We start from the raw sequence: 17,683 nt of genomic DNA, 5'->3' as shown, positions 1-17,683 counted from the left end.
AGACACCAGCCAACCAGGCTTCCGAAAGCCCTGACAGACACCCGCCAACCAGGCTTCTGCAAGCCCTCAGACACCCGCCAACCAGGCTTCCGAAAGCCCTGACAGACACCCGCCAACCAGGCTTCTGCAAGCCCTCAGACAGACACCCGCCAACCAGGCTTCTGGAAGCCCTGACAGACACCCGCCAACCAGGCTTCCGCAAGCCCTCAGACAGACACCCGCCAACCAGGCTTCCGCAAGCCCTCAGACAGACACCCGCCAACCAGGCTTCCGCAAGCCCTCAGACAGACACCCGCAAACCAGGCTTCTGAAAGCCCTGACAGACACCCGCCAACTCAAACATGGTGGGTCTTCAGTAAAACTGAAGGAAAACCTCTCAGTCTCATCCCCTGTAGTCATGTCGAGCTCTCTAATTGGTCATCAGGCATCTAGGCAAGGTTACCATGACATCCAATATGCTGGCCGAGGCCCCCCGCTCCCAAAGCCTCTGCTTTGCGATTTGAGCTAAATTGGTCTTGATTTTCTTCATTGCTGGTGAGCTGACATTAAACTTAGCCCCGTCCTGCCTCCGCGAAGTCTGTCCCCAATCTGAAATCCCTCCCTTTCTTCTGCTAAGCTAAAAGTTACCCCCAAACCAACGGTAAATCCTTTACAAGCCCCGACCACAAAGCTTCAGCAAATTTACTAAGGATGTGCAATTATATATCTTTCAGCAGCAGTCTGCTATCTTCCTTTTTAGTTGTCCCGAAAGCCAGACTTATCTCTGAGCTTTTAACTGGTTGGGATAATCCAAATGTCTTGTCCGGTACACCAACTGCGTCAAATAAACGGATTAGAGTCTTCCCTACAATCTCTGTTTCACCTCCCCGTTAGTTTGGTTAAAGATCTGAAATCAGCTAAACAAAATAACACAGCTCATGCCGATATGAAAATCATCATCGATCGACAGGGACGGCCTACAGGGACGTGCATCTGTAAGCCACGATGAGGCAAATCTATGGGCAGCTCTGTTGATCTTCATCACAGTCCTGCGGCATTTATGATGTCTGTCGCACTGTCTGCTTGTATATTTAAAGGTTATTTGCTCAGGGCCTAGAAGAGTTTTATCACCTCACAACAGCCTCACTAAGCTCAGCTGTGATGCTTCCACGATGGGGTCCCAACCCACCCCGAGAGGGCAACCCCCACGGCCTGACCACAGGATTACATCAGATGCCGCATAATCCTCTGTCTTATCTCGCCTGTGATTGATGTACCGGCTTTCCGGAAGGTACCGCGGAGTGCCGTCCCACCGCGTCCGAAGCCGATGACGGTGTTTAAATTGACCATGGAGCACAGAGGAGCATCAGTAAATACTGGGAATGTAAACATGAAGGGAGCCTGTAGAGAGCATGTGAACGCATGGAAACACGTAAACACCGAAACGTGGGGGAAAAAACATGTATCACCACAAGCTAAAGAGTCGTTACTGTCTGCTGGCCGTTATTTAAGGCAAATGAGGCAAAAGATGCAACAAAAAAACAAAGAACAGAAAGTGCCGATATTTCTTGATGACTTCCCTGGCAGGGTCAAGCCTAGCAGACGGAAGCAGTCAAGGATTTATGCCCAATTAAATATCATTACACGCGACAGCTGACACGCTGTTTTCAAGGCTTTCCTGGATTCCGGAATAGATGGAAGGTGACGGATCTCAAGCAGCCGCTCAGATAAACGCCACAGCCAGTCTGACAGCAGAGCGATGCCCCTGACGCTCTGACACCGGAGGGTTTTAGGGTCACGCGCAGCCGGGAAATCTGTGAGCTGGACTGCTTATCTGATAAAAGTTAGAACCACAGCACACAGGGAGCGGTCGGCCAGCCCCCCCCAATGAGAAGGCAGGCGCAACAGCGCCACCTGGGCGCCTTCGCGTGGGGCCCCAAGGTTTGGGGCTCTCTTTTGGCGCTAACAGTCACTACTCTAGGAGAGACGGGGGGCCCCAAATTGACTTTTTAAATGCGGACCCAGAAAAAGCTAAGCTTCCACCTTCTGTATGTGCGCAGCTCAGTTTAGGCTTACTTTCCTCAGGTGCACGATTTCAAAATAATGAGAATCGCTCACACGATTCCATGCTTATGTTCTCCTGGAAGACCTGAAGAGACTCTTATTCAGACAAAAAAAATGGAACGACAGAGAATAAAAAGAAACATATTTCCATTTTTATGAGTTTGGTGTCAAAGCGATGCAGAGCATTAAATAAATCTAATATCCTATTAGGAAGCCTTTTCAAAGACACTGAGTACACGTCTGAAGGGCCCCTGCTCCCGCAGCCAGGATCACCACCACTCAAACCACACATTTACATTGGGCCCCAAGGGTTTGGGGGCCCCCTGCTGGCTACAAATAATCACTACATGGGAGGGCTCGAAAGGGCCCCTGCCTTTCTCTTCTGATGGGGGTGTCATGGAGAGGAGGAGAGGAGAGGAGGCCGATCAGACTCTCAGGGCAACGTAACCAGCCGAAGGAGAGGAACCGTCAGCCGCGAGCGCCGCCCGTCGATAAGAAAGAGAGTCGTTACCTTGAAGAGCCGCAGGATGTTGGCCACCATGATGGAGACGGAGCTGGCGGACGCGCCGATGACGCCCACCACGCGCTCGGGCTTGGTGATGATGGGCGGGCCGCCGCCCAGACACTTCACGTCGGTGCCGTCCTTCTCGATGAGCGCCTGCACGAAGGTGAGCGACTGCTCCAGGGCGTGCGTGTCCCGCGAGCACGTGTCCAGGATGCGGGCCCCCAGCGTGATGTTGGGCAGCAGCTCGGGGTCGTTGTTGATACGGTCCAGCGCGAACAGCATGGCCTCCAGCCGGTGGATGCCTTTCTCCTTCTTGAGCTCCCCGCAGGCCTTACCGTCGTTCCCGCGGGCGTGAACGGGGAACAGCCCCCCCAGTGAGATGTCCCCGTCGATGCGGATGGAGTTCAGGTGCGTGTGACCCGGTGCCCTGGGCTTGGCCTCCAGCGAGACCAGCAAGCAGCAGATCAGGACCAGCGCCAAGATCTGGCCAGTGCGATCCCTCCAGCAGCCTGCGGGTGGCGCCATAGTGGCAGACCAAACTTTAGCTCGAAATCTCTTCAAATTAAAAGCCCAAACAGTTACCTGTTCTGGGGATAAACTTCAAAGTGCTTCAGTCCAAGCCCTTTCAAAGGCCGTCCTCCTGTCCTTTCCCAGAGCCGCGCCAGATAAGAGCAGATTAAGCTCCGCCTTCAGCTTTTCTCCTCGCTGAGCAGTTACCAAACAGCCCGGGATGAGGAACAGCCGTCTCCAGGGGCATCAGGAAGCGTAACGGGGGGGGGGCGCTAGGTAAGCGGCTTCTGCGTGCTCCACTCGGCCCTGCTGCGGGCTTTTAAATATCCCCCCCTTCTCTGACGCAGGAGCGGTTCTCCGTCAGTCAGACAAGTCCTGCAGAGGTGCAGGCATGTCCTCCCAAAGCCAGCGAAGGGAAGCCTGGGAAGAGAGAAGGAGAGGAGGGTGAGGAGAGACGATGACGGCTGACGGTGAAGGTGTAAGAGGCCCAGGGGCCCGCGGGCTCCGAGGCCGGCTGTCAGACACGGCCTGACCCTGTTAGTCGCATTGCTGTGCATGCATCAGCATTAAGCATGGCGAGACACACATCACACAACATTACAATCAAAGCACTGGCTTGCAGTTAGGAACCCAAGTCCAGCATATGGCAGCCCCCAGCGGTGCACAGAACACCCCTAACCACACCACTCCCCTTCTCTCCCCTCACCCACAGTCCTGTCCCCTCCCCCACCATCCTGTCTCCCTGTCCCATCTCCTCCTGTCCCCTCCCCTCCCTCACTGTCCTGTCACCCCCTCCTTTCCTCTCCTGTCCCCTCTCCTGCAGTCCTGTGTCCCTGTCCCCTCCTCTCCCCCACTGTCCTGTCTCCCTGTCCCCTCCCCTCCTGTCCCCTCCCCTCCCTCACTGTCCTGTCACCCCCTCCCTTCCTCTCCTGTCCCCTCTCCTGCAGTCCTGTGTCCCTGTCCCTTCCTCTCCCTCACTGTCCTGTCACCCTCTCCCCTCCTGTCCCGTGCCCCACTGTGCTGTCACGTAAAGTCACAGCCCGCTGCTTCCTGTCACTCAGGGTCGCACACGAGCCGGCACACACGGGGCGTCTTCCTAAAATACGGCCTCAGTGAGAGGCAGCACAGAGGAGTGCTAGAGAAGTGCCTCTGCAAACTTTTCCATGGGAGCAGCATTTAGGGTATTTATGGTTGTTGCACGTCTGTTGCATTTAAAGTCTAAAAATCAGTGTGTGCGACAGTAATAAATACCGATATGCTTATCAGTGTACTGAAAAGACATGTGTGTTAGATTAAACAAATTCCATGTAATGGAATCCATCCAACAGATGATTATGACTTCTCCAATACTAATAAATAACTAAATCGTTATCAGCGCCTGCTTGTTGGAGGATCATCTACTTGTCAGAGCGTGATCTATGCAGCAGCCCTTTATCTGCCCCAATGTTTAATTTCTTATTACAAAGCCAATAAAGCACCGAAGACGCCGATTACACCTCAGTGCCTCACAGAATAGGCGAGGAAATCACTGTGTCTTCTGACGATTCCCTCACATGTGAAAACAAGCGCAGGCTTCGCGTGCAAAGCACCACAATGGGGTCGCAGACATCCTACAGGGATTCTGAATCCCAGAATTATGGGTATTTTTAGGAGCAGAGCTGCACCACCCCCCCCCCCCCCCAATCCCCCCCCCCCCTCCATGGCTGCTACGAGCCGAACGCCTCAGTATTGAATTAAGAGGCATGTAAAATGACGCTTCTGTTAGATGTTTATTTTCAGATGGGGAGGGTGCGACAGCAGCTTCCGGGGGGGGGCAGGTTTCAGACATTCATAGCGTGTGTTGAGTAAGTGACAGAAACCTACCATCTCCCCCAGAGACAAATTACTCACCTCTGCCCACCTGAAAATAATTCACACTTAATTTATCTATATCTGGGGGGGGATGTTGGGAGATGCGTCAGTGACCCCCCCCCCCCCCCCTCCGCCACCACAAAGATGTGATCAGTGCTATTTCTCACTGTGCAGGTAATAGATTTCAGAGTGTATGCAGCGAGATGCCAGGGATATTACAACAACGTTAATGTGCGACACAAACACAGAGGCAGCTGTCTGTTATCACGGGAAAACCTCCATTCCTCACTTGACTGCTACCAGGCGAGAAAGTCGGTTTGGTATCCCAGCATTTTCCAGCGTGTAAACTCAGCCGTGCAAAGTGGCTTCCCAATGTAACCCTCACAGTGGATCCGGCGACCAGTGCATCCCGCAGTGGGGGGGGGGGGGGGTAAGATCTCACCAAGCTGTGGGCCACAGGCAATGGGTAACGCCGTCAGGGATCAGTGACACTCTGGCCCAGTCTCTCCTGACCTCAGAAGCATGGGCTCCATTTCAGTAAGTGCAGGTATTGCATGTGGTCCCAGTGCACAGCAAGTCCCAGGGCTGATCATCATCAGCCATTTTTAGGGGCTTGTTTCCGCCTACACTGCGGTCGTAAATCGCCATCATCGGGAGTTAATGGGTAGCTTATTTCTAGCTGGCATTCATTTGCAATTCTCCAAACAACCAATCAGTGCCATGAAATCTGCTGTGCGGCTCAGCAGGCTAGTATGCTGTGACCAGAAGGTTGCTGGTTCAAACCCCAAGGTTGGCGGTGTAACCCCCACATGCTGACCCCCGCTTTCTCAATTGGCCGTCACTTTAGATAAAAGCATCTGTTGAAATACATAAAATGAAAGCCAGTGTGGGGGGTTCGTTGGTGCTGAAGACCTTCTGTAGCTCTGCTCTGTCCCCTTTGCTCCGCACAACCCTGCCTGCTCTAGTGAACATTTTTAAACCTTGGCATGTGCGAGAATGCAGGGCTCTGCAAATCAGCAAGTTAATCCTGCATCATTCTAATTTTTATGACTGTATTTTATAACAAGCATATACAGTCCCTCGTTAACCGGGGGGGATTAGTTACAGGACCCCATGTGGATACCAAAATCAAGTCCTTTATATAAAATGGCATAGTATTTGCATATAACCTATGCACATCCTCCCATAGATTTTAAATAATCTCTAGTTTACTTATAATACCTAATACAAAGTAAATGTTAGTGTCACGCCCGATCGTCCGATCCTCCTGTGTGCCACGCCCCCCTTGTTAACCTTGTGTGAAATCCCGATTGTTACCAGCTGTTTCTTGTTGTTTCTATTAAGTCCTGTGTATTTAAATCCACATCAGAGTATGTATCCCCAGTTCCGTCATTGACTTCTCCACCGTATTGTACCTGCTTGTTCTGCAAAAATAACCCCCTTGTTCCTGGATTTCCGTGTCCCCGACCCTGATTCCCCGCTCCCTGCTCGCCCGACGGTCTGACAGCTAGGTAAGGAGTTGTTATACTGTATTATTTAAGGAATAATGACAAGAAATAAAAGTTTGTACATGTTCAGTACAAACACAACAATGGTAGTATACTGTATATGGAAATACAATTACAGAGACCCTTCAGCAGGGTATGCCTACACTTTATTGGCATGGATTCAGCGTAGTGCTGGGCGCTCGGCAAATTCAAGTTTTGCTTTTTGGCACTTTATGGATTTTTTTTTCCCCAAATATTTTTGATCCGTGGACACAGAACCCCTGGACACATAGGGCCGACCGTATATAATTACGTTAGATGCTAGTATTCCTGAGCTTACAATGGATCCCTCTAAGAAAATCGTCAGACAGAAGATCCATTAAAGATGCTACAGTAGCAGCCTCTACTGACCTAGATTTTTGATTTTGAAGATGCTGAAAAACCATTAATAGAAACACTGTATAAATTCACTCAAGGTGGCTTGTGCGGGGATTCGACACAGTAGTAAGAAGAACTAAGTTGTGGAAAGTCCTATTTACAATTTTCCTGCCTGTGCTGTAGATTAAGATGGAGGCTGGATCTATTGGCCCTGACATCTGATATCCAGGAGTTCCAAGTCCCAGTCAAATCCCATCCCTGCAGGCTCTCAGCCTCTTCGAGGGACGCAGGATGAAGATCATTGCAGCAGACATAGTCAGATCCCCATCACCTAACAGCTAATCTATAATGAATGAGGTGTATTCATTGCAGAGCTGAAAGGAAGATCGAAGAAAGCTTTTTTTAAAGTTAAAAGAGGAATATATTCTCGAGCCACATTGGAGATGTACATTTCTCTCGCTTTTAACTTAACGGAGTGGCAGGCAGAGTACCGAGTAACAAGGCAGAGGATCCTAGGCTGTTATTACATCAGGCAATGGCGGGAATACGGGAGCGGGGGCTTTTGGGGGGGGCGAAGAGAGACCTTGGAGCCAACGGCAGTCTGAGACCTGCTTGAGTCCTACAGAAGCACTGAGCTGCTGTAAACACACGCCCTGTGAATAAAGCCCAGGCTGTGAGAGCCTGTTACCCCACTGTGAGTAGGGATTACACTATGAATCTACACACGTCAAGGATGGGTTTGTCATTTTAGTGAAGGCTATTCTGCAAAGCGACACACATTTTCTTAAAGCAGGGTTAGACAGTCCCTGGAACAACGGGGGATTAAGGGTCTCATGTGTCGAATGGTGTATTCACTCTACTGACCCTGGGATTTGAACCGACCACCTTCTGATCACAGGATCAAACGTCCAACCCACCAAGGCACACACCACTCGTGCGTTAATGGTTTAATAAGGTAAAGTAGATTTGTATGAAATAAAAACTGATTTTAAATCAGTTTTCGGCATACTGTTTTGACGATGATACCAAGCACATAGGCATTCGTTAGTTTTCACACATTCCATTGCAGTCCCTTGAGACACATAGACACCAGTGGGTGACTGAAGTCTGGGGTCCAGGGACAGCCATTTATCCAGGGCCCCCTGGAGCACTGATTTGGGGTTAACGGGGATTTGATCATTCTGCCGAACCCAGAATTCAAACTGGCAACCTTCCGGACCTAGGCACACAATTCTACCCCACAAAGCCTATTTTAAGGTACAACATTATATTCTGATAAGTGTTGAGCTATTTACTTAATTTCTTGTACAATAACAAAGACCTGATGTTTTACAACTGCATTGATATTTAGTTCTGTGTGAGGAAGCATTTTCTTACATAGCATTTTGCTGATTATATTGGGCCTTATTTTTTATAAATCTCTTCTCTTTACGTGACTCTGCTCTTGATGTGGTTTTAATTGCATTCTCATACAAACACACGGCAGAAGTGTCCCGTGAGAACCTTCCGGAAAACGTCCACGTACTGCACGCTTTCAGCTCCTCTCATCTTCACCGTCTCCGAACGCGCCACCAGCCGCCATGTCCAGATGGCCAGGAGCGGAACATTCCGGAGACGGCCAGGCGGGACCTGCTATTTTCTCTCACGTTGCATCTTGCACTGTATCATATTTTTAAGACAATGCAAATCAGTGCCACAGAGAGTTCACCAGTCTGATTAAATCATACAATACAAAGCGACCGGCACGAAACAACATTCTGCACGTCTGCATTTACAACAACAAAAACAGGGAGCATTTACGATTCGGTGTCTACTCTGGGATCTTGCAAACTGCAAAAGATTCCTGTAGTTAAAGCATCCATCCATTCATCTATCTATCTATCTATATATCATCCATCCATCTATCTATCTATGTATCATCCATCCATCTATCTATCTTTCTATCCATCCATCCACCCATCCATCCATCCATCCTTCCAACGCTGGGGGATCAGAAGTCCGCCCTAGAATCCCCAGGAGGCGAGTCTGGAGACCCCCACGACAAGATGGCAGCTCGCCACACTTCCCTTGAAGGCCGGAATATATGCCTATACACCGAGCAGGAAGCCAGACTCGTGAGGACATGTGTTGTTTGTTTACTGCTTGCAGTTTGCCAAACCATTCATAAGAACCATCTTAGATATTTGCCACGGTTATACTCAGCAAACACAGACAGAGCGCGTGCTGTGTGCAGGTTGCAAAGACGGCAGTACTGCACGTTATATAACGCTTGCTGGCACCCCCCTCAGCCTCAGACAGGCTCTCCATGCCCGTTCTTTTGTGTCCCAGTGCAACACGGCCATTATTCTCAGCATAATTATATCCTGCCTGTAATGGCAGTACTGCACTGCTATCAGATATTAATTAAAAGCCTGTTTATACCGTCTCCCAAACAGCTCCCACAATGCCACACCGACTGACTCGAGCCTTTTAATCCTGGCTTTGTACGATGCCCATCTTTCCTCTCTGATTCCGTTAAAATTGCACACTGGGTTCCTTTCTGTGGGAAGTAAACCCAGAAAAAGTGTCTTGTTTTCTCAGCAGTCTGTGCTGCCAACATAACCTGATATCTGGGGTGTTTATCAATATGCATACTTGACTGTTGTTGTGTTCCCGCCCACCCCTTTGACGTCATCTTCCGCTGGCGAAGTACAGTTCCAGTACTCATGTTCAGCAGTATGTCAGACAGTAAGAATCCCCAGATGTCATTCCAGCTCAGCCCCAAATATAAAGGATGCATCAGTTGCATCCTTGCCAACGAGAACAATCTCATGATTCATTGCGTCCCAAGTTCATTCTTGGGAGGCCAGTTAGCATGAATGCTTTTGCCAGGGACAAAAGCATGTTCTTTGAGTTCTTGGTATTGAAAAACATCCCTGGTCCTTCAGCGGCAACTGCTCCAGGGGGGCTAATCAAACACTTTCCCCGGGTTTCTCACTCTGCCTTTAAATAAACGCTGCCCTCTTTGAGGCTGATACGGCTCTGATGGGGGGACAGTGTCCACGCAGCAGGCTGGTATTTAGGTCACTCTCGTCGCAGTCGGCGTTTCCGGGCCCCAGGGAGGCCTGCCAGACATTAGGAAATAAAACATAAAAAACAGGCTCACTTGGTGCTCACTGCGGACTCCCTCCGTGGCCCACTTTTCGGGGGGGAATAATATTTCACGTCATGCTGTGATTTATCACATGACCAGTATGCACCCCCGACCCTCAGCGGCAACATTTCCAGGCACTGAAGGAGTGGAACCTTCTCAGTGGGGGTGGACAAGCAGTGTTAGCCGGAGCCGCCATGGCCTGACGATACACCCCCCCCCCCCCCCGGCCGTGGTGAGGACACTGCACGGTGGCCCTGATAGCGTGCCACCCCCCCAACGCCCCCGTGATGTTCTAGGGGTGGGCCCCAGGCTGTTGAACAGCACAGCAAATTTAACAGCTATTCTCCAAATAGAACAGTGTTTTATTTACCTTATTTATGGTCCTGAAAACAAATGGGGGGGGGGCATAAATATTTCATCCATCATCCATCTGCCTTTTGGCAGTTTAGTGGGGGATCGTCACTGCGAGTCCTCTGTGATCACGGGTTAGACAAACTGGGGACAACACACGGGGCAGTCAGGGCTATTTCTGCCGCTGTTGACACCCTAACATATGCCGAGGTGTCATGTTTCTGCCGTGTGAATGTGGAATATGTGGGGAAAAGGCCCAAGGGCAATGTCAGAGTACAGCTGCTGCCAGTCCAGGTGACCCCGCCTTCTTCGTCATAACTCCGCCTCCACCATGACTCCACCCCAGGCATGACCCCCCCACTTTCACTGTGACTTCGCCTTCATAGTGACTCAGAGTTGGAGCGAGTCTCGTTTTCAGGGAGCGTGGCAGAAAATGCTTATAATATCCATAAATGAATATTCAACTCAGAATTTAAAAGTATGGAGTTAGTCAACAGCAAGATGCAGGCTGTGGCTCTGTGGATTAGAACTGAATGTCATGATGTTGGGCCCTTGAGCAAGGCCCTTAATCCCCAGCTGCTCCAAGGACTGTCTGAATGTGCTTTCTAAACTGTATGCTGCATTGACTGAAAAACAGGCTTATATTTACTGAGGGCCCATGCATCCTTCACAAAGTATATAACAAAAAACAGGCCTGTATTTACAGCGGGCCCATGCATCCTTCACAAAGTATATAACAAAAAACAGGCCTGTATTTACAGCGGGCCCATGCATCCTTCACAAAGTATATAACAAAAAACAGGCCTGTATTTACAGTGGGCCCGTGCATCCTTCAATATGTATGTAACAAAAACAGGCCTGTATTTACAGTGGGCCCGTGCATCCTTCACAAAGTATATAACAAAAAACAGGCCTGTATTTACAGCGGGCCCATGCATGCTTCACAAAGTATATAACAAAAAACAGGCCTGTATTTACAGCGGGCCCGTGCATCCTTCACAAAGTATATAACAAAATACAGGCCTGTATTTACAGCGGGCCCGTGCATCCTTCACAAAGTATATAACAAAAAACAGGCCTGTATTTACAGCGGGCCCATGCATGCTTCACAAAGTATATAACAAAAAACAGGCCTGTATTTACAGCGGGCCCGTGCATCCTTCACAAAGTATATAACAAAAAACAGGCCTGTATTTACAGCGGGCCCATGCATGCTTCACAAAGTATATAACAAAAAACAGGCCTGTATTTACAGCGGGCCCGTGCATCCTTCACAAATTATATACAAAAACAGGCTTGCATTTACAGAAGGCCCGTGCATCCTTCACAAATTATATACAAAAACAGGCTTGCATTTATAGCGGGCTCATACATCCTTCTCAAAGTATATAATAAAAACAGGCTTGCATTTACAGAAGGCCCGTGCATCATTATTATCCAAGCGAGGACACAGGACCCAAGATAACCAAATTATTAACGAATTTAATGATGATAGTAAAAATGCGATACAACATATATGTAATACATGGTTGTCAGTAATCAGTAATGTAGGCGGTGCAGGCATGCCATGTTAGTGTAGTGGAAAATAAATCCAGGAAAAGAAAATCAAATACAAAACCATAACAAAAACAAACCAAATGGCACCGTGAAACAGGCGCCTGAGCACGAGCCCCCATTCCCCCCCCCAAAGCCCAGCCTTTTTAAAAAGCAGCATATCAACTACAGCCTTAACGAGCATCAGGTGTAACTGGCTCACAGGTATGGCGACAGCATCGCAATGTGAATTGCAAACACTAGATAGCAATTAGTCCACAGTCCAAGTCGTCACAATCATTCACAATGTATATAATGAAAAGGGCCAGAAAAACTCAAACGACAGGACCAACCTTTCAGCTCCTTATAAATCCTGTTCTGTTTAATTAGAAACAGCAGTAAATAAAGCTCCAGTGTTCCCTCTGCATCCCTGTAGCTACGAACATTTAGCAGTGGCCAAAACAATCCGGATAACAGTGTTAATTACAGTTAATTACAGACAAATAAGAACAATAGGCTCCAGCAGCACCCCGTCCTTTCGGATCTCCCCCCGAGGAGCCCTAAGGCATCGGCGCCAAGGTGGCGAGGGTCCCGCCAATCGCGGTCCCCGCCTGGCACCTTTCCAGCTGTGCGGAAAGACTCCGAGAGGGAAGGCCAGCACTGCAGTGGCGATTTGCTACGAGTTGGTGCCTGACTTCGTGTTTTGTCAATATCTTCTTCAAGGAATCCAACCGGGCAACTCGGGCAGCATCGTTGCTGTGATGGACCCAAGAAGCTGGTTACGGAGCTTCACCTGTTTATCAGGCTGTGCTGGAGGTACAAGACACACACTCAATGACAACAATCACGATTCCCTCTCCACCTTCAAGAAAGGCCTCAAGGCCCATCTGTCCCAGGAACACCTCCACTAGCCTGATGCATCTCCATGTTCCCCGAATGTTCTTAATGTCGCACTTTCTGCTGATTGAGTAGCATTCATATTTATTTAGTTCTTCCTTTATATGGAAGATGTTGTGTAGCTCTTGCTCCTATACTGCTTACACATGAACATTCGCTGGAAGCCCACCTCCTCGACAGCTCTATGTGTCTAATGGGCTGTTTGCCTCACAAAAGCATCTGCTATAATAAAATCTATGTAAATGTAATAGGTTTAAATACTCCCTTTGCGAGGACTACATATCTAAAATTGACTCTAAGCCTGTTATTGGAATGAGTAACACTGAGGCAGGAGGTGTTTTACTCGCTCTCTGTTGTGTCGTCGAAGCCAGAACGTCCCGGTGAGCAAAAGGCAGGTGCGTGACGTCAGGAGAGGAGGCCATATGCTGTGTCTTCATGTCTCTCCACGGTCTGCTCTTTTGTCTTAAAAAGAAAAACTGTCTGTTCCTCACTGAGGCAAAATCATGCCAGATATGGTTGACAAAAGAAGCTGGTAACGACTGATTCCTGGAATTTGATGTCAAATGCAAAGAGGTCCCAGTGTTCTTGAACTGGAATTCCAGCCAGAAGTTTGCCCTGGAGGTTGGTCAGTAGGACCTGCCTGTGACCTGCTGAGGAGGGCAGACATCCTGAAGCTCGCCAATGTCCTGCTTGACTGCTGATGGTCCAAGAGTTCCAGACTGCCCTACTGGCACCAGTATGACCCTGCCGGGCCTGCTCCCCGCTCAGGACATATGCTCGGCGAGCAGTTGGAACAGACGGAGAGTCGTGATGCACACCCAGGGGGCCTGATTTTGTTTTTGTTGTGTTTGAGGAGGTCCTGGTGGTAGCCCAAGATGTCCAGAACGGTTCAGCTTCAAGTACTCTGCTCCATCTTTTGAGATCTTCTCACTTTACATATTCGGCAGACGCTTCATCCAAAGCTGCGTAGATCTTTCAGCCACACCCAACCACTTTCCTTTCTCAGCATCCACGCCCTCCCGCTAAAGTCCTTAACAATCTCAAATTTAGGCAGCATTTCTCAGCTACTGTCAGGAAGGTGGGGTGGCACTTAGGTGGGGGGCACGATCTCGCAGGTTTCCACTCAGATTGCAGTCTGACAAGCACTCATCACGATATCACCCCCCCCACACACACCCCACAGGCTTCCTGTGACTTGTCACACCGCCGATGGAAACTTCGAGCCTCGCGAAAGCTGTGAATGAGCACCGAGGGATGAGCAGAAATTAGCTGCTTCCCACCTTCCAGAAATAACAGGTCAAGTCAAACAAGCGTATTCTGAGATACTGATCCTGTGGTTCCCCAGAGTGACTGCAAGCTTAAGCCAATCCAAAGCACAAGTGCACCACCTGATCCCACTATGACTTTGTCATCCACGGATGTCTCCTCCCCTCCGGCCTCCGTGGGGATTCGCAGTCCTGACAGGAAACAGTGGACGCAGGCTGAGACAGAGGCCCGAGGACCCTGCGTCACGCTCTACTCACCCTGGACTCCTCTCCGCCCAACAGATCGCATCAAGGGAAAACGGGAACAGAAACAGAAACAGAAGATCAAACAGCTATTTCCCAGCCCTCTGTCCGCTCTCACCAGCAGAAGCAAGACAGCTGTACCTGCTCTCCACACTCAGACCAGCTTTGCCGATCCTGGGATCAGATCGTAGATACTGTACATTGAGTACTGACAGCCCATCTGATAGCTTCATAGCTGCCGGTGTGGCTGCATAAACAGGTGGGTGTCATTAAAGCCAGGCGTTATTAAATTAGCACAGTGAGAGGCCAGTGGGCCTGCACACCCAGCCTCACCACCCCGCATTATCAAATTAACTGTGAGCAGCGCGGCGTTTAATGAGAAGCCACAGGAACGATAAAGCCTGAGCACAAAGGAGTTCATTATTCCAGCTATGATCCGTCCTGCTTGGTCTACAGGCTGTCTCTCGGGCAAACAGCAGGCAGCCTCTAGAGGCCCCCCAGGACATGGGGCTCGGCCCCCTTGGCTCCATCCATCCAGCCATGCCGCCGCTGCCTCCTCCTGCAGAAATGAGGACTTTGGACTCAAGCTCATGTTTGGGTGGGTAAAGTGATTCATGCTCAGGTTTCTTGTTCATGGGGCCCCACTCAGAAAGTCACTTCCCCCCCCCCAGATGTTTCAAAAGCTAAAGAAATTGCTAGCATGTAAAGTCAGATGATGACAGCTACAAGCTGCTTCAGCATCTCCTAAATAATGAACGTTATTTACTATTTAGCGTAGTGACTGTTTGTGGCCAACAGGGGGCCCCCACACAAGTGCGTGGTTTGGGTGGTGGTAACACCACTGCTGTCCATGCTGCATTGGCCAAAAGGCTTCGTGACAGCAGTGCCAGGTAACACCCTGCAGTCTCATTGCTGCAGGAAATGCGGCCAAGCGATCTGACCGCTTTGGTCTGCACCTCTCCTTTCTGCAACTGCGAAACACCCACCTGAAAACCATCACACTGAGACTGACAGCTCTCAGAATACAACCCCCCCCCCCCCCAGAGGTCAAGATAGCACTTAAATGCCAAATAGCCCTCTATTCCCACAAACTGCATGAGGAAAATTTCAGCCACACACACACACACACACACACACACACACACACACACACACACACACAATGTCCCTCCAGGGCAGCTTGGTGGTTAAAGCCAACCAGCTGTCCTCAGCCTTGTGCCTCTGGTCACGCATAAAGGCTTCACTGTCTCCTTTGATGACAATTTTTCGTAGGTCAGTTTGCCTGCACAGCAGGGGGCGCTGTAGGGGATTGTTTGACGCAGTACATCCGCCCTGCCCTCCCTCTGCTCTCCGTATACCACCCATAATTCCTTGGTTGCATTGCTGTGGGCCGCCCCACAGTCCCGTGACATCACTTCCGCCCATGTGACAGGACTGGCTGCTCAGACGGCCCGCAGTGCAGATGCAGTTAAAAGCAGCCAGACGCCCCCACGCCTGCAAAAAGGAAATTAGGTGAGACTGAGGTTCAGAGCGGCACCCGGCAACAAACAGCCCATTAACACGGCCGATGGGCAGCACAACAGTTTCCACCTGAGAAACCATCGATCACACAAGTTCTATTCTGGCTCCAGGTTCTTGATAAATCTCCTGACATCTCGCAGATCGCCTACCAAAGAGGCCAACTAGATGAACGGCACTGAGACTCATACAGAACCTTCCAGCAAAACAGAATTATACAAACAGCAGATGCTGAGAGGAGCGGCTGATTCGCCGGAGTTATTCCTGTCACAGCCGTGTCCTTCATCTCTGCCCCTCCCCAACCCTTACACTGCACTCAACATGCTCACATACACTACCTTTGACTAACCTTCCAATCCCAGAAGACCTCCAGATCCTAGTTATGGATGTGGTCTGGTTTGCTGGTCCTCACACCAGTTTGATCTCTGGTACATGAGAAGCCTGTCCAGTCCTGAAACCGCTCACCTCGCTCCCAACGATTCTATGCTATTCACAGAGGCTGAGCTAATTGGTCAGGATGCAGCATGATTAGCATACAGACAGGGTCTGGATCCTCACTTGCTGTGGGCCTAAGTATGAAGAGCATGAAAATGTGTGACCCAAGTGATTTTAAAGATGGTGTGATGGTTGGTACCAGACATGGTGGTCCCAGCATCTCAGAAACAGCCGCCAACCTCGCATATTCACACCCTGCAGTGTCTAGAGTTCACAGAGAATGGCGTGATGAACAAAAAGAGAGAGATCAGAGGAGTATAGCCAGACTCGTTAAAGCTGACAGCAAAGACATTTACAAGTGTAAAAGTAACAGCTCAGTTCAGCAGTGATGTGCAGAAAGTTCTCTGAGCACACAACCCGTCTACAATCAAAGTTGGTTGGGATTCAGAAGGTTGCCGGTTCAAATCCCGTGGTCGGCAGAGTGATTCCCACCATTGGGTCCTTGAGCAAGGCCCTTGACCCCAGTTGCTCCAGGGACTGGCTGACCCTACTGTCTCCATGAGGTGGCCTCCTGGGATGCTTTTCCCCCCGTCCTGTAGGAGGTCCCACGTGTATGCTGAGCTCTCATTAGCCGTTTTTTCTTCACTCTCGGGTCAAACTCCTCCAGAACCATCTGTACTGTGTTCATGTCAGGTGGCCGGGTCATGTGATCACTCTCTTTTGTCAGCCGCTTGGTATGCCCAGACTTGACTGGTATTGTATATGCATCCACCGTACACATACAAGTATTAATGTAAGTATAATCTGTGCTGATGTACTTCCTCCGGTTAACATTAAACATTTCAACATATTAACGCTTCGGTTAATGTGAAGTTATGCTAATATATCTGGAGATTGCGGTGCTATATCGCATTCCTGAGATGTCATTCCATCAGGCAGTGACGTGGTGGAGAGTGAACGCTCAGCTGTGCTACGCCCAGCATCTCCATCAGCTTTCTGTCCATTAACACCTCAGACCTTTCAGGTAATGAGAATCGCTCTGGGGGATGCGATCGCCCTACCAATCGAGGCGTTCAAAATGGCCGCCATCCACCATCTCCTGTTCGGAGCAGTGTGACAGCAATGCACGCCCACACCAAGCCTCTGAGCATGTTGCTCTTAAACATGGACCCTGCTGTCATCTGTGGATGGGACCAGCGGCACTGCATACCCCCCCTCAAATGGTGCTCTTATAAGAGGCCCCGAAGGATAGCGCGAGCTAACTGCCTGCATCTGGAGGCAGCGTCTACCGTCACTCAAACTGCACATCTTTGTGGGTCCCTGAGGTTTGGGGCCCCCCTGTTGGCCACAAACAGTTACTACACTGAATATAAAATAAATGCATTCCTTTTTTAGGAGATGCTGAAGAAGAACGTACTGCTAACCAGCTCCCTAGCTACCATCTTCTAAGTCTGTAGCTATTGATTTTATTTTTTAAATATCCGAGGGGAGATGGGGGGGGTTGCAAAGGTAAATTTTTGAGTGGGGCCCTAGG

The 17,683-nt window shown here is 49.7% G+C and overlaps 1 protein-coding gene across 2 annotated transcripts in view; it reads right to left on the bottom strand.

Annotated features, from left to right (window-relative positions):
• The window catches only part of LOC111837148 (metabotropic glutamate receptor 4-like), a 222,035-nt gene that overhangs the window by 187,809 nt on the left and 16,543 nt on the right, over nt 1-17,683 (bottom strand). For both annotated transcript variants that reach the window (XM_023798995.2, XM_023798994.2), the window contains exon 2: nt 2,555-3,478. In XM_023798995.2, the coding sequence (XP_023654763.2) occupies nt 2,555-3,073 (519 nt within the window). In that variant the 5' untranslated portion in view covers nt 3,074-3,478. The remainder of the gene's footprint in view (nt 1-2,554; nt 3,479-17,683) is intronic.

Source organism: Paramormyrops kingsleyae, chromosome 18 (assembly GCF_048594095.1).
Source record: "Paramormyrops kingsleyae isolate MSU_618 chromosome 18, PKINGS_0.4, whole genome shotgun sequence".
NCBI classification, from domain to species: Eukaryota; Metazoa; Chordata; class Actinopteri; order Osteoglossiformes; family Mormyridae; genus Paramormyrops; species Paramormyrops kingsleyae.
This window is presented reverse-complemented; position numbering and strand designations above follow the sequence as displayed.